The sequence below is a fragment of the Cnephaeus nilssonii genome (assembly GCF_951640355.1).
Source record: "Cnephaeus nilssonii genome assembly, chromosome: 15".
Classification (NCBI taxonomy): Eukaryota; Metazoa; Chordata; class Mammalia; order Chiroptera; family Vespertilionidae; genus Cnephaeus; species Cnephaeus nilssonii.
This window is the reverse complement of record NC_137086.1, coordinates 64440560-64461918: the sequence shown is the minus strand read 5'-3', so window position 1 is coordinate 64461918 and position 21359 is coordinate 64440560. Positions and strand designations below refer to the sequence as shown.

At 56.8% G+C, this 21359-nt stretch overlaps 1 protein-coding gene across 1 annotated transcript; it reads left to right on the top strand.

Moving 5' to 3' along the window:
- The first annotated feature begins 196 nt into the window (after positions 1 to 196).
- On the top strand, positions 197 to 14499 carry LOC307112156 (protein Daple-like). The gene is made up of 5 exons (XM_079792581.1): positions 197 to 621; positions 11238 to 11426; positions 12388 to 12530; positions 13460 to 13724; positions 14370 to 14499. Exons 1-4 carry the CDS (start codon positions 456 to 458, stop codon positions 13514 to 13516), a joined length of 555 nt encoding a protein of 184 aa, XP_079648707.1. The 5' UTR covers positions 197 to 455; the 3' UTR covers positions 13517 to 13724; positions 14370 to 14499.
- The last annotated feature ends 6860 nt before the right edge of the window (positions 14500 to 21359 follow it).

Sequence of the window (21359 nt, the reverse complement as noted above, 5' to 3'; positions counted from 1 at the left end):
CAGCCTATTCCACGTATTATTAACTCTAACAGAAAATGAGGAGGTCCCTGACCCTTTCTGAAAATGGCATTTTGGTGGAATTTTGCCAACCAGCATGATTAGGTCAGCACAGCACCGCTTCCTGCACTTGGCACAGTAATGGAGAGCTGAGAGCTGGGTTGGAGGTTCTGTTTTCCCGAGGGGCTACTGTGGGTTTCTGCCGTGAGAAAGGCTTCACCATCCCTGGGTCAGTGCGAATTAACTGCACACTGTGTGCCCCCTCCTGAGCCCCAGGTGGGATGATCGTGGTGATGGCGAAGAGCACCCTCATTCTGAACCAGATTAACCGCAGCCTTCCCAGGCTGGTGAAGGAAATCCCAGCTCACGTAGGGCACCCGGGGAGGCAGTGAGGGTTGGCTGTGTCCTAAAATCCTTCCTCTTACAGGAAGAAGCGCTGGATTGGAGCCAAAGCAATTATGAAATTCATCAAAGGAAAGAAAGGGGGTTCCAGAGAACAACCAGACCAGGCCTCGCCCAGTAGTTCTCAGCCTCTTCAATCGCAGCTGGAGCCCCTGGAGGCCAACCCATGCTGCTCAAAGTGGACAGAAGAGCAAGACGCCCGCAGGGGGCGCAAGGGAAAAGGTAGGGGGGCGGACCTGGCTGCGGGCAGGAAGTGAAGGGGAGCATCTCAGGTCGCCCTCAGGGACAGGGGAGAACCAAGGACACTCCAGTGCATGCTGGGTGCGCACGTGTGTGTGTGTGTGTGTGTGTGTGTGTGTGTGTGTGTGTGTGAGAGAGTGTAGGAGCCTGAAGCGGGCATGCTCCAAACATGCACATCTGCCTCCTGAGGTATGTGAACACCCAAGTAGAAAATGTAAACCCCGTCAGTGTTGCTGCACTTTCGTTCCAGAACAATTCAGGTCCTTTAGCATGAGGAGCCTCACGCATCATGGACACTGTGGGAGGGCCTCGCATATCCAGAGCTGATGTCCACACAGTTGCCGCAGAGACAAGCTCCACTGCGGATGTGTTTGGGGTTCCCGGTTTCCTCCGGCCTAGAATAGGCCGTTTCTGTAGGGGGCTCCGCGGTGCATTGAGTGCGTCATGGACAGCGGCAAGGTCTCCAGCAAGGCCTCCTGTGGCTCTGATTGTTCTGTCACTTTGAAAAGCGGGTCTGGTTTCTTCTCCAGCCTGATGTGGCCTTGAGTCCTGCCACCACGGGGTGCACTGTACTCGTCATTCAGGGTTGTCGTGTGGAGTTGCCTTAGGTTCTGAAGTGGATTTCTAGTTGCATGTGCTGTATGTATTTCATGGACTCTAAGAGGCTGTCAGGACAAGGGTGCTCACATAAAAAGAAGATAAATGGGTTGTGGCAGTGACGATTTTGTCAGAATTGTCACCTGGCCAACAATGACTGTGAGACAGGCTCGAAGCTGCATCCTGATTTCAGGGATGTTAAGGTTTGGGAGAGGGGGAAAATGCATCTTACTTGCCTTAAACATGGTTTAGTTTTCAAGTTTACTTTTAAATATCATGTCCTACATGACTTACCTATAAGCCTGCCAGACGTGCACCCTGAGAATTTACATTTATGAAGGACACCAGGACTTCCTGAGACCAGCCCATGCCTGGGACTCGGGCCCTCTCAGGGGCGGCTGTGACAGCACCGAGGGCCCGTGACCAGTGCCTTCTGAGTGTGACCTGCGCACATGCCTTTCTGGGTGACAGTCACCACTGCAGGTCCTGGTGTGTCCCTCGAAACGCAAAAAACAAAGTGTGCACACGCATACATACCAGTGTTTGGGACACATACTTGCATTCCCAGTCTTTACAGGAGTTGATTAGGTAAAACGCTCACATGCAGGTAAATGATATCGAAGCTGATTAACATGGATCTAGAGGCGTCTTGGCCTCGGGTTTTCATTCAGACTACAAACTTTTTTTTTTAATTTCTTTATTGATTAAGGTGTCACATATTTGTCCTCACCCCCCCATTCCCATCCCACACCCCTCCCCACGGATGTCCCAACCCCCTGTTGAACTTAACCATTGGTTAGGCTCATATGCATGCACACAAGTCCTTTGGTTGATCTCTCCCCCTCCCCCCACCCTCCCCTACCCTCCCTCTGAGGCCCGATAGTCCGATCAATGCCTCCTTGTTTCTGGTTCTGTTCTTGTTCATCAGTCTATGTTGTTCATCATTTCCCCTAAATGAGCGAGATCATGTGTCACTAGAGATATACTTATATGAACTGAATGTGAGATGAGCAATAATAGTTATGCTGACAGGCAAATGAATCAGTCTGTAGTGAGTTTCTTTCTGGACCAACAGTACTTTTGAGACCCAATATCAATGTCCACCAGTTCCTTATGTGTACATGTCGGCATTGACCCCTCTGCTCTGGATGGTGGACAAATGGTGGTAATGCAGGTTCGATTCCCTCTGGTTGGGTCTCAGCCAGACCCAGGGGCACGGCTTCATCCGGACCCAGGGGCACGTGGCCTCACCTGGACCCAGGTGCGCGCGGATTCCCCCGGACCCGGGACCCAACGTCACCCGGATCCAGGGGCACATGGCCTCACCTGGACCCGGGATCCAGCTTCACCCGGATCCAGGGGCGCATGGCCTCACCCGGACCCAGGGGCGCGTGGCCTCTCCCAGACCCAGGGGCGCGTGGCCTCACCTGGATCCAGGGGCACATGGCCTCACCCGGACCCGGGATCTAGCTTCCCCCGGACCCAGGGGCGCGTGGCCTCACCCGGATCCAGGGGCGCACAGCCTCAACCGGACCCGGGACCCAGCCTCACCCGGATCCAGGGGCACACAGCCTCACCCGGACCCGGGATCCAGCTTCACCCGGACCCAGGGGCGCGTGGCCTTACCCGGACCCAGGGGCGCGTGGCCTCACCCGGGCCCGGGACCCAGCGTCACCCGGATCCAGGGGCACATGGCCTCACCTGGACCCGGGATCCAGCTTCACCCGGATCCAGGGGCGCATGGCCTCACCCGGACCCAGGGGTGCGTGGCTTCTCCCAGACCCAGGGGCGCGTGGCCTCACCCAGATCCAGGGGCACATGGCCTCACCCGGACCCGGGATCTAGCTTCCCCCGGACCCAGGGGCGCGTGGCCTCACCCGGACCCAGGGGCGCGTGGCCTCTCCCAGACCCAGGGGCGCGTGGCCTCACCCGGACCTAGATGTGTGCGGCCTCACCCGGACCCGAGACCCAGCCTCACCCGGATCCAGGGGCACACGACCTCACCCGGACCCGGGATCTAGCTTCCCCAGGACCCAGGGGCGCGTGGCCTCACCCGGAGCCAGGGGCACGTGGCCTCTCCCAGACCCGGGGGCGCGTGGCCTCACCCGGGCCCGGGACCCAGCCTCACCCGGATCCAGGGGCACACGGCCTCACCCGGACCCGGGATCTAGCTTCCCCCAGACCCAGGGGCGCGTGGCCTCACCCAGACCCAGGGGCGCATGGCCTCTCCTAGACCCAGGGTCGCGTGGCCTCACCCGGATCCAGGGGCACACGGCCTCGCCCAGATCCAGGATTCAGGTTCCCCCGGACCCAGGGGCGCGTGGCCTCACCCGGATCCAGGGGCGCACAGCCTCAACCAGACCCGGGACCCAGCCTCACCCGGATCCAGGGGCACACAGCCTCACCCGGACCCGGGATCCAGCTTCACCCGGACCCAGGGGCGTGTGGCCTTACCCGGACCCAGGGGCGCGTGGCCTCACCCGGGCCCGGGACCCAGCGTCACCCGGATCCAGGGGCACACGGCCTCACCAGGACACAGGATCTAGCTTCCCCCAGACCCAGGGGCGCGTGGCCTCACCCGGACCCAGGGGTGTGTGGCCTCTCCCAGACCCAGGGTCGCGTGGCCTCACCTGGATCCAGGGGCCCAAGGCCTCACCCGGACCCGGGACCCAGCCTCACCCGGATCCAGGGGCACCCGGCCTCGCCCAGACCCAGGATTCAGCTTCACCCGGACCCAGGGGCGCATGGCCTCACCCGGACCCAGGGGCGCGTGGCCTCACCCGGACCCAGGGGCACGTAGCCTCTCTCAGACCCAGGGTCGCGTGGCCTCACCTGGATCCAGGGGCGCACAGCCTCACCCGGACCCGGGACCCAGCCTCACCCGGATCCAGGGGCACACGGCCTCACTCAGACCCGGGATCCAGCTTCACCCGGACCCAGGGGCGCGTGGCCTTACCCGGACCCGGGATCTAGCTTCCCCCAGACCCAGGGGCGCGTGGCCTCACCCAGACCCAGGGGCGCATGGCCTCTCCTAGACCCAGGGTCGCGTGGCCTCACCCGGATCCAGGGGCACACGGCCTCGCCCAGATCCAGGATTCAGGTTCCCCCGGACCCAGGGGCGCGTGGCCTCACCCGGATCCAGGGGCGCACAGCCTCAACCAGACCCGGGACCCAGCCTCACCCGGATCCAGGGGCACACAGCCTCACCCGGACCCGGGATCCAGCTTCACCCGGACCCAGGGGCGTGTGGCCTTACCCGGACCCAGGGGCGCGTGGCCTCACCCGGGCCCGGGACCCAGCGTCACCCGGATCCAGGGGCACACGGCCTCACCAGGACACAGGATCTAGCTTCCCCCAGACCCAGGGGCGCGTGGCCTCACCCGGACCCAGGGGTGCGTGGCCTCTCCCAGACCCAGGGTCGCGTGGCCTCACCTGGATCCAGGGGCCCAAGGCCTCACCCGGACCCGGGACCCAGCCTCACCCGGATCCAGGGGCACCCGGCCTCACCCAGACCCAGGATTCAGCTTCACCCGGACCCAGGGGCGCATGGCCTCACCCGGACCCAGGGGCGCGTGGCCTCACCCGGACCCAGGGGCACGTAGCCTCTCTCAGACCCAGGGTCGCGTGGCCTCACCTGGATCCAGGGGCGCACAGCCTCACCCGGACCCGGGACCCAGCCTCACCCGGATCCAGGGGCACACGGCCTCACTCAGACCCGGGATCCAGCTTCACCCGGACCCAGGGGCGCGTGGCCTTACCCGGACCCAGGGGTGCGTGGCCTCACCCGGGCCCAGGACTCAGCCTCACCCGGATCCAGGGGCACACGGCCTCACCCGGACCCGGGATCTAGCTTCCCCCGGACCCAGGGGCGTGTGGCCTCACCTGGACCCAGGGGTGCGTGGCCTCTCCCAGACCCAGGGTCGCGTGGCCTCACCTGGATCCAGGGGCGCACGGCCTCACCCGGACCCGGGACCCAGCCTCACCCAGATCCAGGGGCACACGACCTCACCCAGACCCAGGATTCAGCTTCACCCGGACCCAGGGGCGCATGGCCTCACCCGGACCCAGGGGCGCGTGGCCTCTCCCGGGCCCGGGACCCAGCCTCACCCGGATCCAGGGGCACACGGCCTCGCCCGGACCCGGGATCTAGCTTCCCCCGGACCCAGGGGCGCGTGGCCTCTCCCAGACCCAGGGTTGCGTGGCCTCACCCGGATCCAGGGGCCCACAGCCTCACCCGGACCCGGGACCCAGCCTCACCCGGATCCAGGGGCACACAGCCTCACCCGGACCCGGGGTTCAGCTTCACCCGGACCCAGGAGCGCATGGCCTTACCCGGACCCAGGGGCGCGTGGCCTCACCTGGGCCCGGGACCCAGCCTCACCCGGACCCGTGATCTAGCTTCTCCCGGACCCAGGGGCGCGTGGCTTCACCCGGACCCAGGGGGGGCGGCCCCACCCCGACCCGGGACCCAGCCTCACCCTGACCCTGTTCCCAGCTTCACCCGGATCCGGGACCCAGCGGGGTTTCGTCTTCTTGATCCCAATTCCTGTTGGTCAATTCCATCTCAGCAATTCCTTCGGCCCTTTTCTCAGAGCTCCAGGGCAGCCGCCGCAGAACTCGTTGGGCGGCGGGCTCGGAGAAGCTCCGGTGCGCCCGGTGCGCGGCAGCAGGCTGGTCCGGGGTGTCTGCGTCGGCCCTTGGGTCTGCAGCGGTGGCCGGTCGCTGAGCGTGCGCACCTGGCCGCTTCCGGGGCGTTGAGATTCTTGAAGGACTCGGAGGTCAGAAAGCGTGGAGTCTCCCACCCCATGTCTTTCAGTGGCTCGTCTGTCCGTGCTCGGCAGCAAGTGGAGCCTTCCCCTCAGCCGGAGACCGCTGGGGGAACTGCGCCGAGCACGTTCCAGGCCGCCATTGTGTCGCCTGAGCCGTAGTTCTTATAGTGTGATCTTTGGGTCACCGGCATCAGCATCATCCCGCGTACCCCTCTCTTTTATTCTAGTTGTAGAGCATCTGCTCAGCCAGCCCTCCGGTGGTTCTGGATGGTGTCTGCTCTGCTCTCCCGTCGTAGACTCAAAATTGTTGTGGTAGGCAACAATCAGGCTTCCGCCCTATGCCTCCATCTTGGTCCTCCTTTGTATAGTTAAGTCTTGATTGTTGTTGGTGTCGCTGGGAGGAATTTTCCTCCAGGCCAATTGGCCGTGCGGACCCTCTGTGTCTATAAAGGAAGAGTTGCTGTGCAGGAGACACGTTTATGGGCCGGGTCTTGGTGCAGCAAGGCTTTGGCGCTCACTGAGTCTGCCTCTTGAATGTGTCCCTTATGCGAGTGGTTGAAATCTGGTGTCATCTCACACCGACCAATAGATGCCCTCGTTTCTGGGTCTCCAATGGAGTGTAGGTCAGCTACTGCCTGAGGCCACTCAGCAGGAATTACAGCAAAAACTGCAGTTTCCTCCTTCTGTGTGAGCGGCCCTGGAGCAGTCCGACTAGAACCGCAGTTTATCTGGTCAAGCTGCCATAGGGCAGGCCACCCACATGCAAAAGCCATTGCTTGGAGCCCAGGGGGGCCTGCAAAACGTGCGGGGCGGGTCTGCAAAACGTGCGGGGCGGGTCCCAGGGCGGGGCAGGTCTCAGGGCGGGGCGGGGCCTCAGGGCGCCACCAGGCCATGGCGTGGCGAACCGCACTGGCTGCAAGTCTGCTTTTTCTGGTTTCCACGTTTCCAAGCCCCCTCGTTCCACACTCCAGCGCAGCAAACACTGATTGCTGGGCGCACCTCTGCAAGGAAGTTACTCCCACTCTCCGACACGAAGGCCGAGAGTCCAGCCTCTCCCTGCAGGCGTCTGGGTCTCCCGCGCGTCCCCAGAAGCTGGATTTCAGGGTGATGGGGAGCTAATCTCCCCTAGGGTTGGAACAAAAGCCGCACGTCCCTTCCCCCGCCACCAGCCCGACCCACGCTTCTCCGCACCTTATCTCCTCCGAGTTCGCTCTTTCCTCTTCCCTCTTAGCTGTAAATCCACCATTCAGCCAGCTCTCCTGTGGTTCTGGGTGGCAGACGCTCTGTCCTCCAGTTGTATCCTTGAAATTGCTGTGCGCAGCGAAGTTCCTTTGTCCAACTTTGCTGCCTTCTTGGTTCTCCTCTCTCAAAATGGCTAAAGGACTTGAATGTAAGCTGGGAACTCCTAAAAATACTCTGAGTCGGTGTTGGCGGTCTCCGGGGCCCCGAGGATCTCACTGGGTAGGTCGGCCAGGTCAGTGACGCGGATGGGCCCGTCCTGCAGAAAGATGGTCTCTTCCTTCACCGAGAGCCACTGCACCGAGTCTGCGGCCGCCGCCACAGCGGCAGCCGCGGCCGCCCACGAGCTCATGACCCCGGCTGAGGTGCTGACTGAGGAGCAGCCGCCCGGCTTGGGGAGACACGAGCAGGAGTCGCCGCGCTCACCAGTCCATCTTTTAGTTGTATTTCCGAAACTGCCATGCGGGGCAACAGATCAGCCATTCACCTCCGCCGCCATCTTGGCTCCAGGACTCCAGGCTACAAACTTTTATTTTACATTCACCACCCCTACTTGTGTGATTCTATAAGTTGACTTAACGATAATCAGCCTAACTGAGCTAGCAAAACTTTCAGAGAAAAGATGCTTGACTGCCCTGGCCAGTTTGTCTCAGTGGTTAGAGGGTCGGCCCTCAGACTAGAGTCCAGGGTTTGATTCTAGTCAAGGGCACGTACCTCAGTTGCAGGCTCAATGCCCGGCCCGGTCGAGGTGTGTGGGTGGCACCCAATCCATGTGTCTCTCTCACATAGATGTTTCTCTCTCTGACTGCCCCTCCCTTCCACTCTCTCTGGAAAAAATATCCTCGGGTGAGGATTAACAAAACAAACAACTATTTGGATCCCTGAATGAGCAGGTCAGTGGTAGATATTAGTAACGGCAGCCATGTAATGGGTGCTCTTTCTGGGCTCAGCACCTTTAGCTAGTTTCCCACTTTATGTCTCTCCTTTAGTTCCAACTGCCATGTGAGGCAGGCAGGATTCCTATCCCCTTTGCAGGGCTGGGCAAGTGAGGCTTGACAAGGTTAAGCACTTGCCCAGAGGATACGGGGTGGAGCTGGGATCCGAACTCGGGGCTGACAGATTACGGAGCCTGAACTCATAACCACTGTGAGCACTGCCTGCAGTTAAAGCTGCTTTGGTCCCTGAAGGTGCTGACCAAGCCTGGAACATTGCATAGTGGGTCCTTCCTCCTGTGGTGTGAGCTGTGGCCATCAGGTGGCGCTGTGGAAAGAGAAATAACAGGGGTCCTGCTATGGACTTGAATCCTAAATCAGAAATCGGATAAACCAGTTATGCTCATGTACCTGACATGTTCAGGAAGTTAGGCCAATTGTCTGCTCTGAGAAGACTCCATAATTCAAAGGTCACGAAGTGTAGGTTTGCAGGAGAAGATGCGGAGGGATCCAAATGGGAATAATTCTTGATGTGTTCACAGTGTTTTGGTATGAAACAGAGGTATTTCAAACACATCCTTCCATAAGAGGCTGTGTTAGATGTACAAGGATTATCAGTGAGCAGCTCATACTATCCTGTTGCAGAAGCCAGAAGCATCCCAGGAAGTGTCCCAAGGTCTTTGAACAGGAGCAGGAGTTAGTTGTGTGCAAGCCAAGTTGTCAGGGAGCTTGTCGTTAGGGTGGAGGAGTAAGAAAACCAGGTCCTAAACTAATAAAAATTCTTATTTAATTAACACATTGACATTGAAAAATAGTCTAAGGCATCAGCTCCTAGAGCAATATAGAATCCTTCTCACGTGCTCAATAAAGCGTTGGCAGAAGGATGCCACTAAATGAATTAAGTGGAGTCAGGGCATAACGGTTCACCGAGTCCTGATTCTGATTGTGCCGTGGGTATAGTTTCCAACTCTCCTGGGCAGGACAGGACTCTGATCTCCCAAGAACATTTAGCTAATGTAGTCATTTGTTACGACTCATTTTATTTATTTGCTGTTTTGTTCTGTTTTTCCTTCCTCTCTTGTGTTATCCGGGGGTTTAACAATTTAGCAACTCAGCGCAAAAAGAATCGCTTTTGGAGAAGTGGAAGCGAGGACAAGGCCAAGTCTCTATCTGCCCGCCCGGCTTTCTCTACACGCCTGAGGTTCTGGTCCTCCTCTGACATCGCACCCGCTTCTGACTAGCCCCTCCCTTTCTCAGACACGGGGGATTCCTAATCCTTTCCCTTCAGCAGTGTCTTCCTGATGTACCCTCCTTCATGCCTGAATTTCAAACAGTAAAACAGTAACTAAAGGCCAGATGACCCATAGTGGACCCCACCTCCTGACCCAAATTGCAAGCCAAGCTTAAAGTACCAACGTGGATTCTGACTTCAAAAGAGACGAGTTGTCACAGCCTCTGGACCGTATTCCAGCGCAGCCAGTGTGAGGGGAGCCTCGGGGCATCCACGCCCAGGTCCCTGGGCCAGGGTGTCCATGCTAAGTGAGTCTGGGACCCGTTGCCGCCCCCTCTCTCGCACCTGCAAGCTTAGAGACCATGACTCTGTGCAGCGCAGAACTGATCAGCGGTCACTAGGCTTCCGGAACTCTGTGGTCCCTGTCAAGTGAGATATTTTTAAGACTCATTTGTGGGCAGCTAACTTTAAACCTGCTGCCCTTTTCTCCACTTCCTGTGTCAGAGCTCAGAATCTTGGCTTTTGCGGAGCAGTCCCTTTTTAGATGTGTTCTGTGTTTTGAAGAATTTACCGCTCCACTCAGCATCTCAAGTAACTGGATCGATGTTGCTGAGCCAGGGTTCAGCTCAGAGTGACGTTGTAGGACCGTGCTGAGGTCCTCTGACGTCTTGGGTGCTGCTGTGAGGCCAGCAGTGGACAGACAGGACATCAGCTCACAGTCACCATCAGCCGGGAGCGCTGGTCCACAGAGGCCTTTAGTTACTGCATTGTTTTCTGTCTTCAGCCATCCTCATACCATCTCCATGATTTTGCAAAGTCTGTATCACCTGTATGCTTATTGCATGCTTTCCCTTGAATCGACTTGCCATTTCCACTTTAAAAGGGAAGATGTTTATCAGTACTGTGAGTGGAAAACCACTGTCACGATAAACACAAGGTCACCATAAAAGTAAACGGGTGACTGTTGAACTGTTGCTGTCAGTTAATGTGGCACTGACTTCATGGCATGCACCGCTCTGACTCCTGGTCTGCCACGTGCTGGTCCCCCGCCTGCCTGCCCAGGATGCTGTTGGAAACGCGGTCTCTCTGCCCTGGCTGCTGTCTGGCACCTCCGCCTCTCCGCCGCTCCTCACGCTGACCTCACACTGTGGACGCCTTTCAGATTCATCCCACCAGACTTGAATCTTGCTTCTCATCAAGGTTATCCTTCAGAATCTAATATTTCCCTTGATTTCAAGTTGCAAGGCTTAGGTGCTTACAACTTCCCTGTGAGTCCAGACACTGGGTGGCTGAGGGGCAGGGGGGCAGGTCCTAGGAGAGTGTGGAGGGGCCCGAATCCCCACAGTGGGCATGGCTCCGGGTCCATACCCCTCCAGCTGCCTGGGGCAGGACACTGTACAATACATAAGGGAAACCTATTGGGAGGGTGCACATCCTGGTCCTTGAGGGCCTGGACCACAGGTCGGGAGTGGTCCTGAGCAGCCACAGGCCTGGTCTTCTTACATCAGGGATTGAGTGACACGGCAGGTGGGCCCAGTAGTTAGTGCGTTGGACTTTTACCAACATTCTGTTGAGCCTCCTGAGCTCATCCTTTATTCTCTCCCAGCTGCTGGGGGCTCACACTGTGAGCCATGGGTAGAGCCAGGGCCAGCCGCCCGGGGCCTCCATCTCAGGGGCCTCCCCTTAGACCCCAGCCCATGGGGCACACAGCCCAGCTTTGTCCCTGGGCTCCCTGGGCCCTGCTGCCTCTGCTTCTAGGCCTCATTGTGATCGCCCCATTTTGGCATGGGATTTTGCAGCCCCATTTCTCAGTGTCCTTCTCTGCCCCAGGCCCTGGGGACCTCATACCAAAGGGAGTGGCCCCACCAAGAGGCAGTCTTGAGCACACGGATGCCTCCACTGTCCCAGCCACCAAGCCCTGGCCATCAGAGCTGGGCTCTGGGGCCAGTTCATCCGCAGCCATCACTGCAGCTCCTTCCAGCTCCACCTCCACATCCCGGCACCCAGTCCGCACCCACGGTGAGTCACGGGTCCCTCTAGAACCAAGAGGGATGAGCATCTCGGCCCGAGGTCCTTCACAAAGATCCAGGTTCACAGGGGCAAGAGGCGCCTCTCAGACTGAGAGGTGGTCAGCAGGTGGGTGAAGCTGTGGGCAGGTGTGGTGTTCCACAGACACAGGTTCAGAGCTCAGCTTTGCCTACAGCTGTGCGACTTTGGGAGGGTAACTCCGCCATCTGGAGACTAGGGCCTGAGCCCTGGAACCCACACCACTGCTCAGGAATTGGTGGCACCAAGAGGCTCCCGAACGGAGGTGAAGCAGAGTTTGGGCTAAAATCAGGCAACTTTGGAGTTTTATTCTCCAGGGAGGAGACTTGACAGCGTCCCTGCACTGGAGGCCGGTCCATGGAGTGGAGGGCAGGTGTCCTAGACTGAAAAACAAGGGGATTCAGAAGGAGTGGACAGGTTGGATGTCTCCCAGATGCCAGTAGCCATGCGTGCTCGCACCATAGATGGGACGTTACAACCTCTTCAAGGCAACTGATTAGCAGGAGATATTCCCAGCAGAGCAGTCGGGTCACATCTTGCCAGGGGAGCCCATGAGAGGTCAGGGTCCCCGGACACCTGAAGAGCGCCTGCAACACCAGAGACAAACCAATGTGAGAGCAACAGAGCCAGCAGGCATTAGGCACAGAGACAGAAGCTTTAAAATGCCCATACTGACCTCAGAGTAAGCCACTCTGCACAGTGAAACCAGAGCAGGATGCTATGAAAAGGAGCATTTGGGGAAGAGCAATCGGAAATTTAAAATACGCAACAGAAAGGGAGAAATAAAGCTGAAAACTTAAAAAGACATTCTGCTTCTAAGCTAGAGAGGAAATATCTGAGGACAGCAGAAAGAGCTGAAAATGACTGTGCCAGGGTGTTCGAACCTGACGAGAAGACACGGGGTTATGATTTTTCATAATCTTACCTCCCACAGGACCTGGAAGCTATGACATGCATAACCGTGGTTTGACAAGCCCAGCAAAGACAGACAGGGTCCCTGCCCTCAAGGCTGCCTGGGGCAGCTTCAGGACCTTGCCTCTTGTTTACAAATCAGAAGCTCCCCTGGGAGAAGATGAGGTGAGTCCCTCTGTGCTCCTGGGCAGACACTGAAATGACAGTCACTGACTGTTGGGTGTCAGGGGCGTGGTGACGGGTGCCACTAGGGCGGGCTTGCTCTGTGTCCCTTGTGGGCACTCAGCAGTCGGTCAGGTCTCCCAGGCTCGGCAGAGCAGAAGCCCTGCCTGGGCTCCAGCAGGAGCCAGGAGCACCACCTCCCCTGGGCCTGCCAGCGGCCTATGTGGCTCCAGACCCACCCCTCCAGGCTAACCCTCGGGCTGTCTCAGCCTGGCTCCCATCCTGAGCCAGAGCCCAGGCCTGTCCAGACGCCTGCGGAGCCTGCCCAAGGGCCTCTCACACTGCACACCCAGCACTGCCCACGGCGATTCCCTGGCAGCCCAGTGCTCACGCTCAGGTGGACCTAGAACTGTCTGCAAAATGGAGACCCTGGTGTCAGTTTGGAGGGGGTCCAGGGCTGCTGTCAAAGAGCAGCAGGCAGGCCTGAGGCACAGGGCATCTTAGGGAAGAGCAGTGACTGGTGGCCCATGCATTCTGGACGTTGCTGGGAGGAGCTGCTGGTGCAGGCTCAGTCTCTAGGGAGCCCGCATTCTCCCTCAGGTGGTGGTTCTCCTTTTCCTTCCTCCAGCGCCTGGAGAGCCCAGGCCCCTGGGAGAGAATTGCTCTCGGGATCTGCTTTTGGTGCAGCTGGCCCTGGAGGGGGGAGGGGCTCCCGGGATACTAAGTATCAGCTGTCTGTGCTGCATGGCCCTTAGGCCTGGACACTGCTGTCCTTTGGAGTCCCAGTCATTGCGCAGGCGGAAGTGTGACTTAAAGTTAAGTCAGATAGAGTCCCGAGTGTGAGGCTGTCCCAGCAGGAGAAATAGGGGGAGATAGGACAGGCAGGCACATGCTCCCTAAGGGCACGGTCCACCTGTCCCTCTCTCCTCCAGGACCTGGACATGACCACGACTCCAGGGGCTGGGCCAGAGTCAGAGGTGGCTGTCTAAGAAAAGGCCCAGGATCCCCGTGGATGTTCCAGATCTGCTAACTCTCCAGCCTTATGTTCTCCGCCGGCTAGACTTCAGAGGACAGCCCCTGTGAGCGGTTCCGGGCGCTCGAGTTCCCAACCGCAGGCAGCACGGGGAGTGGGCTGTGTGTGGTGCCCTTCAGCCTGCGTTCTCACACCTGTTCCCATCAACAGTGCTTTTCCTGCAAGTAAGGCCTGTGTGCCAGTCCCACACGCACAGGAGGTGAAAGTGGAGGTGTTATGCTGAAGCGGGATGGGGACCCACAGTTCCTCAACACCCCTTCCCTGTGTCCCCTAGGGGCCTAAGCATGCGGCTCCTGCTTACATCCCTCCAGTGAAGGGGAGTCTTTCCTCCTGAGGCCCCAGCACCCGCCCCCTCAGACCACCGAGGTGAAGCCGCCCCTAGAGCGGGCACCGGCTCTATTGTGCACACGTGGGCGCTCACACTCTGCCCTGTCCTGGCTCCCGCCCTCACCAGGTGCCACTGTCCTGGTCTAGGCAGCGTGTTTCCACATGTTCTAGAAGCTCCATGTGTCCTAAGGGTGGGCTCCCCAACCCTCCAACCCTTTGCTTTCCCGAGCCGCCCTGTTTGGTCTATACCCGAATTCTGTGTGAAATTTCCTCTGTTAACAACACTGTTTGAGCCCCAGCCCCAGACCTCACAGACACAGAAGCACAGGTTGTCATCCAGCACAGCCCATGCCCACTGTGCCCGGGGCCTGGCGCTCAGGGGAGGCGGGACCCCTCCTGGGGCATCTCCAGAACCCGGGTCCGTCCTTCTGAGTGCGCTCCCTGAGCTGTGGCAGAATCGCTCTGTTCTGTCCTCTTTGCAGACTGGATGGCGTTGTCTGGGCTAGACTGGGTCAGCAGCCCTTTGGTTCAGGGTGGTCCTTTCCTCCCAGGGTCCCGGCCAGGCAGCTCAGAGAGCCGCAGGGATGCTTCCAGTGACCGCTCACCTCGCGGCCTGAAGGGTAAGTCGGCCTTCCTTCTGGGCACTTTCCAGTGCCCTTGGATCTCCGTTCTGGTCTTGGGGTTATCTGTATGATTTAAAGAAGACCATTGGCAAGCTTTTCAAAGCTTGATGGGTTTGCCTCCATAGGGCACATCATGCAGTTTCAGGCTCAGGCCTGGGAGTTTTCACGGATTTGGGTTCAGATCCAATCTCCTCACTGACCAGCTCTGAGCACCTGGGTGAGCTACCCTTCCTCCGAGTCTAAATTCCTGCAGCTTCCAGATGGGGACAGGGCTGGGAGTTCCGGTCCATCGTGCTCAGAGGACACGCGGTGAGTGAGATTCCTTTACGGTGTCTAAGCTTGTTAATGGTGCAGAAGATGGTCTGTCTGCGCTGTCCCAAGGGCTAAGCAGTGTGGTGCCTTACAGCTGTTGCTAATTTCAGCTTTAGCAGGAGTTCTGCATTTCCTCCTCCCTTATTTTGTTTTTAAACCCCAGCATGAACTTCTAGAGAATTCCAGCATGTCCTTGACATCCCCAATGCCAGCCTTTGAGAAGTGTGCTCCAGGTTCCCCAGCAGGGCTCCCTCTGCTCTGTGAGCAGGAGGCAGCGCAGAGCCCACTGGAGGCAGGTGAGTGAGAGTGAGAGTCTGACGTGTGTCCCTCTGTGTCCCCTCTCCCTGACACCAGGTTTCTCCGACGCGGCCTGCTCCACCGCAGGCCCAAGAGCTTCCGCAGTGAGGACCTGATGTCCAGCAAGGACACAGCACTCTGCCGCGCTCCGCGATGCCAGCACCCCAGAATGCAGTACCCTCAGCCGCCAGGAGTACCGCCACCCAGAATGGGCCTCTCCACCAGGAGGCATCCAGAAGAGGGGTGTGGCCCAGCCCCAGGCCTGGGGGTCCCTGTGTCTCTGGAGCAGAGGATGGTCAACCTGGAGTAGTTCCTGGAGGAGCGTGACCAGGCTCCCCCTACTCTGTGTGTGGCCTGGGAGAGCTCTTTCCTCACTCTCCCCTCAGATTGACGTGGACCAGAGGGGAGACCTGGACAGCAAAGTCACAGAGAGGGATGGGGTGGGGCTGGCAACCTGGCTGCAGAGCTGGCTGGATGGGGACATAACCACTAGCCAGAAAGTGACTGTGATGTGGGCCCGCCCAGACCTGGGAGGCTTTCTCTCTATCTGTGCAGGGAGCGGCAAAAATGCCAACATGGAAGGTTAAGCCATGCGGTGTCTGCTGCAGTGACTCTACGCTGCCGCTGGGCAGGAGGTGGTCCTAGCCATCTGTCAATAAACAGGCAAGGCTGTGCTCCAATGACCCTTTACTCATGGACACTGTCCTTTGAATTCTATAGAGTTGTTTTAATGTCATGCTTTTAAAAAATTGTTTTAATCATTTAAAATGTAAAGACTTATCAGCTCCCAGGCTTTACAAAAGCGAGTAGCACATCCTAGCTGGCTTGGATCAGTGGTTAGAGCATCAGCCCCTGGACTGAAGGGTCTCAAGTTGGAATCGAGTCTAGGGCACGTCCCTCAGTTGCACGCTTGATCCACCAGTTTTGGTCCGGGCTTGTGCATGAGGCATCCAATCATTGTGTCTCTCTCACATTGATGTTTCTCTCCCCCCTCCTCCCTCCCCTTAACTCCTTCCATTCTCTCTAAAAATCAGTGAAAAATATATCCTTGGATCAGGATTAACAACAACAAAAAAAGGGTGGCGAGCTGGAGTGGGCCCACAGCGAGTTTGCTGAGCGCTGCTCTGCAGCTCTGAGCCCTGGATGTCAGCTGCCTTAGGAAACCCTCATGTCTCCGTGGAGCTTTCCTGAAGCTGCACGTGCGCCTGTTACTGAGCCGGTGCCTCCGTGCACCGGTGATGGTCCCCTCCTCACAGAGAGACACTTGGAGGGTTTTAGTGCTCCCATGATTGTCTTGTTCCCCTTAGCACACATGGTTGAGCTTTCTCTGGCCACATAGCAAATTCTCTGGCCGGCAATAGTAGAGCCTGGTGACACAGAATACAAACTATTTGTTCAGTAGAGACGTATTGAGCGTGTCCTATGTGTTAGGCAGCACGCATGATGCCTGCTCCCCACCCCCCAAGAACAAAGGAAACCCGTTCCACAGCAAGTTTTGTCACATACTTGCTAAGCGCCTAGTCATGTGGTTGGTCCTGGAGGCAATGCAGTAGGTCCTTGAGTTACGTTGGAAATCTGCTCCTACAGCGCCAGTTAACGCGATTTTCGCCGTGAATCGGAACCCACCTGCATAAGCACCGACATCACTCACAGGGAGCACATACACAGCAGTGATGTAAAAAGAATTTAAAGGAGAGATAACAATTCCTGAGTTTTACTAGGGGTAAATAGAGTAAATAATAATAAACATCAAGCATATACGTATGTACATACATCGAAATGATGGAACTTTATATATATATATATATATATATATATATATATATATATATATATATACACACTAGAGGCTCGGTGCACGAAATTCATCCATGGGGGTCCCCTCTGGCCAGCCTGCACCCTCTCCAATCCGGGACCCCTCAGGGGATGTCCAAATGCTGGTTTAGGCCTGATCCCCTGGCAGGCAGTTGGACATCCCTCTCACAATCTGGGACCACTGGTTCCTAACTGCTCACCTGCCTGCCTGCCAGATCGCCCGAACTGCCACCTCTGCTGGCCTAGTCACCTCTTGCCAACCTGATTGCCCCTAATTGCCCCCTGCCAGCCTGCTTGCCTCTCAATGCCCTCCTCTGCAGGCTTGGATGCCCCTCACTGCCCCGTCCCCACCAGCCTGCCCGGTGCCAACTGCCCCTCCTATGGGCCTGGTCACCCCACACAGGCTGCTGCTTAGTTGTTTGGTTGGACCTCATTAACCCCTCTGCTAGCCTGGTCATCCAATGCAGCCTGCTGCTCAGTTGTTTGGTCACCCCTCACTAACCCCCCTGAGGGCCTGGTTACGCCACACAACCTGTTCTGTCATCCCTTTGGTTGTGATGGTCGCTTAGGCTTTTATTATTATAGATGGGTGATGGCGATGTAACCACAAAACAACGTACGTCGAGTCCGATATAACCTGAGGACTGCCTGTATGTGCATGGTCTCTGCCTCCCATCATCTCTGTTTCTGTCTACAGAGCCCTGTGCACCGGTGGCTGGAGAGAAACCAAAGCCCTGCCCTGGAGATCATGGTCTGATGCTGTGCTTCTCAGACTGCAGCCTGCCACACACTCACCGGGCTGCCTGGACACAGGCTGGACCCGGGGGTTCTGGCTCATGGGCTCTGGGGTGGGGCTCCCTGAGAATCGGCATCACTGTGTGTGGAAAAGCACAGTACACGATTCAGAGGACACCTGGCCCTTCCCAGCCTCAATGAGACCAAATCAGCCTTGCTGTAGGAGTTGGTTGTGGAAGCTGATGCTCCCTCCTGAGAGCCCCCTCCCTCCCTCTGCCCAGCGTGCTCCCCCACTAATGTGACACCTCTGAGCAGGCCTGAGGAAGTGGGATTCACAACCGTAGCCCTGCCCATGCCTCCACTCCCTGAGTGTTGATGCTGGGAGAGGGTGTCACAAGATGGGCCCTCTGGGTGGCCAGGGCGGGTGTACTCATGAAGATGGGTGTCAAAGATTTAAAACTCTGCAGAGAGGAGCCGGGTGGTATGAAGGACGGATGCAGAGCCAGACAGCGGTGGGTTCAACTGCCACCTGCCACTCTCTGGATGTGGGGCCGGCTGAACTGTGCCCTCACTTGCCTTACCTGTTGAAGGTTGTTTTAATACAGCCTTGCGAGGTTGCTTTGAGAATTGAATGAGTTGGGGGGTGGTTTTTGTTTTGTTCTTTTGCAATTGCACCTGTGGTTTCTAGCAAAGTGCCTGGCACACGGGAAGCAGGTGATAAATGGTACCTGTTGTGTTAGTGACCACAGGTCTTCCTGGACAAATCCCAGGACATGTGACTCCTAACTAGCATGTGAAACAGCAGGCTGTGTCTCTGGCAAGTTGAGCATCCAGATGTCTTCACGGGCCAGGAGTTGGCAGGTGGAGCTGTCTCCTGGGCTGCTGAGCCATCCCGCAGACTGACGCTGCCTGAACCAGGTCTGGGGGCCTGGGTCTGAACCCTGACTCATCTTCCCCATGCCCTCCTTCCCTTCCTCTTCTCCTGTTGGCCCTCCAGCTAGGAGACGCCTGCACTAGGCTGCTCCAGGCTGGGAGGTGCTGGCAGAAGGCGGCAGTCACCAGAGCAGGGGCAGACCTGGGCCTCCATGGGCTCTGCTGAGTTCCTGCAGCTTCCAGATGGGGACAGGTCCAGTAGTTCCAATCCATCATGGTCAGAGGACACAAGGTGAGTATGATTCCTTTACGGTGTCTAAGCTTGTTAATGGTGCAGAAGATGGTCTGTCTGCGCTGTCCCAAGGGCTAAGGAGTGTGGGGCCTCACAGCTGTTGCTAATTTCAGCTTTAGTAGAAGCTCTGCATATTGCTAGCACCTTATTTTGTTTTTAAACCCCACTGTGAACTTCTAGAGAATTCCAGCATGTCCTTGACATCCCCATGCCAGCCTGGGAGAAGTGTGCTCCTGGTTCCCCAGCAGGGCTCCCTGTGTTCTCTGAGCAGGAGGCAGCGCAGAGCCCACTGGAGGCTGGTGAGCGAGAGTGAGAGACTGACGTGTGTCCCTCTATGTCCCCTCACCCTGACACCAGGTTCCTCCGACGCGGCCCACTCCACTGCAGGCCCGAGAGCTTCCGCAGTGAGGACCTGATGCCCAGCAGGGACACAGCACTCTGCCCCGCCCCAAGATGCCAGGACACAGGACCCTCAGCCACCAGGAGGACTACCCACCAGGAGGCATCCAGAAGAGGTGTGTGGCTCAGTCCCAGGCCTGGGGGCGGCCCTGTGTCCGCTGAGCAGAAGATGGTCACCCTGGAGTAGTTCCTGGAGGAGCGTGACTGAGCTCCCCCTACGCTGTGTGTGGCTCTGGAGCTCTCTCTTTCCTCACTCTCCCCTCAGATGGACCTGGACCAGAGGGGAGACCTGGACAGCAAATTCACAGGGAGGGATGGGGTGGGGCTGGCAACCTGGCTGCAGAGCTGGCTGGATGGGGACATAACCACTAGCCAGAAAGTGACTGTGCTGGCGGCCCGCCCAGACCTAGGAGGTTTTCTCTCCATCTGTGCAGGGAGCGGCAGAAATGCCAACATGGAAGGTTAAGCCATGCAGTATCTGCTGCAGTGACTCTACGCTGCCACTGGGCAGGAGGTGGTCCTAGCCATCTGTCAATAAACGGGCAAGGCTGTGCTCCAACGACACTTTACTTATGAACATTGTCCTTTGAATTCTATAGAGTTGCTTTTAATAGCATTCTTTGAAAAAAATTGTTTTAATCATTTAAAAATGTAAAGACTTATTAGCTCCCAGGCTATACAAAAATGAGTGGCAAGTCCTGGCCGTCTTGCACAGTGGTTAGAGCCTGTGGGCTGAAGGGCCTCGGGTTCAGTTCCCAAGCACTGTTTCACATCTTGAAGTGGTTTCATTACAAGTAAAAATTACTTAATGAGCTACATTCCACTTCCTTCAGTGTGTAGCTTGATTTGCTATTTGAGCAGCAACAACCACCAGAGTAGCTGTTTACAAAATTTAAAATCACTTGGGATAGAAAGAGCATTGCTTTGGTTGCAACAGGAATGATTCAAAACAACTCCCTCCACTAAACACTTCCTTAATCATTTTCCTTCCTCCATGAGCCCAGAATTTAACTCCCAGTCAAATTCATCTTAGGAAGAGCAATGGTCCCACTGGCGCAGGATGGTACGGAAACATGGTACACACCCCTGGTTCTACCGGAAGGGCCATAGTTCACTGACACAACGGGAACAATCTATCATTAAAATTAAAACCATCATCAAAACTCTTTTAGAAAAATAGACAAAGAATGCCATCTGTAGGTGAGTATTTCAGGAGGAGGCGAGCTGTACCAGAGAGACCCATGCAAAGATGTGGCTGAATCAGCCAAAGGTGCTCATTCTATGTGAACACTCTTGCTCTGAGGGAGACACATTTCCTTTCGTTTCTATTTCCTGTGAATGGAAACCAGCCGGTCTATACACCAAGTCAGGACTCTCTAGGTATCCCTAAAGGGAAACCTAAATGTATAAGTGACCTTTACATTTTAATTAATTTTAATCAATATAAATTTAATTTTATAAAGTTATATGTGGCTTCAGGGCTGGTGTGGCTCAGTGGTTGAGCATCCATGCATGATCCAGGAGGTCATGGTTTGATTCATAGTCAGGGAACATGGCTGGGTTGCAGGCTTGATACCTCATAGGAGCTGTGCAGGGGGTAGCTAATCAATGATTCTCTCTCATCATTGAGGTTTCTCTCTCTCTCCCTCTCTCTGAAATCAATAAAGACATATTTTTAAAACTTGCATGTGGCTAATATTGACCATATTGCACGGAGTGGTTTAGGATACTAGAAAATTGATTTGAAACAGTCATGCCTGAATCTCGGGACACCTTTCCTCCACAATCCAAGAAGAAATATACGGGGCCATTAGTGTTCACAACAGAAACAGGAAGCTCACCCTCAGACACTTCCCAACTGCCCTTCCCCTCACCACCTTCTCCTCCTTCTCCGGGGCTGAGGCACCTCCTTCAGGAGCAGTTTGACAGTAAACTGCCCCATGTCCCTTGCAGTTGGGACAGTTCTGGCCAACGGCTCATGTAAGAGAGTCTCATAGTTGATTTCTGAGAAGCTGTTTTCCTCCATGATGAAAAGCACAAGAGTGAAGAGAGGACTGTTTTCCTCTCTTTGATGATGGGAGCTGTGGCCACCTTCTAGTCGGGGCAGCCATCATGTGGCCATGAGG

Coding starts and splice junctions, on each gene's coding strand:
- LOC307112156 (XM_079792581.1), top strand. CDS start 456: ATGAAATTCATCAAAGGAAAGAAAGGGGGTTCCAGAGAACAACCAGAC. Junction 622..11,237: donor CAGGGGGCGCAAGGGAAAAG/GTAGGGGGGCGG, acceptor TCTCTGCCCCAG/GCCCTGGGGACCTCATACCA. Junction 11,427..12,387: donor GCACCCAGTCCGCACCCACG/GTGAGTCACGGG, acceptor TACCTCCCACAG/GACCTGGAAGCTATGACATG.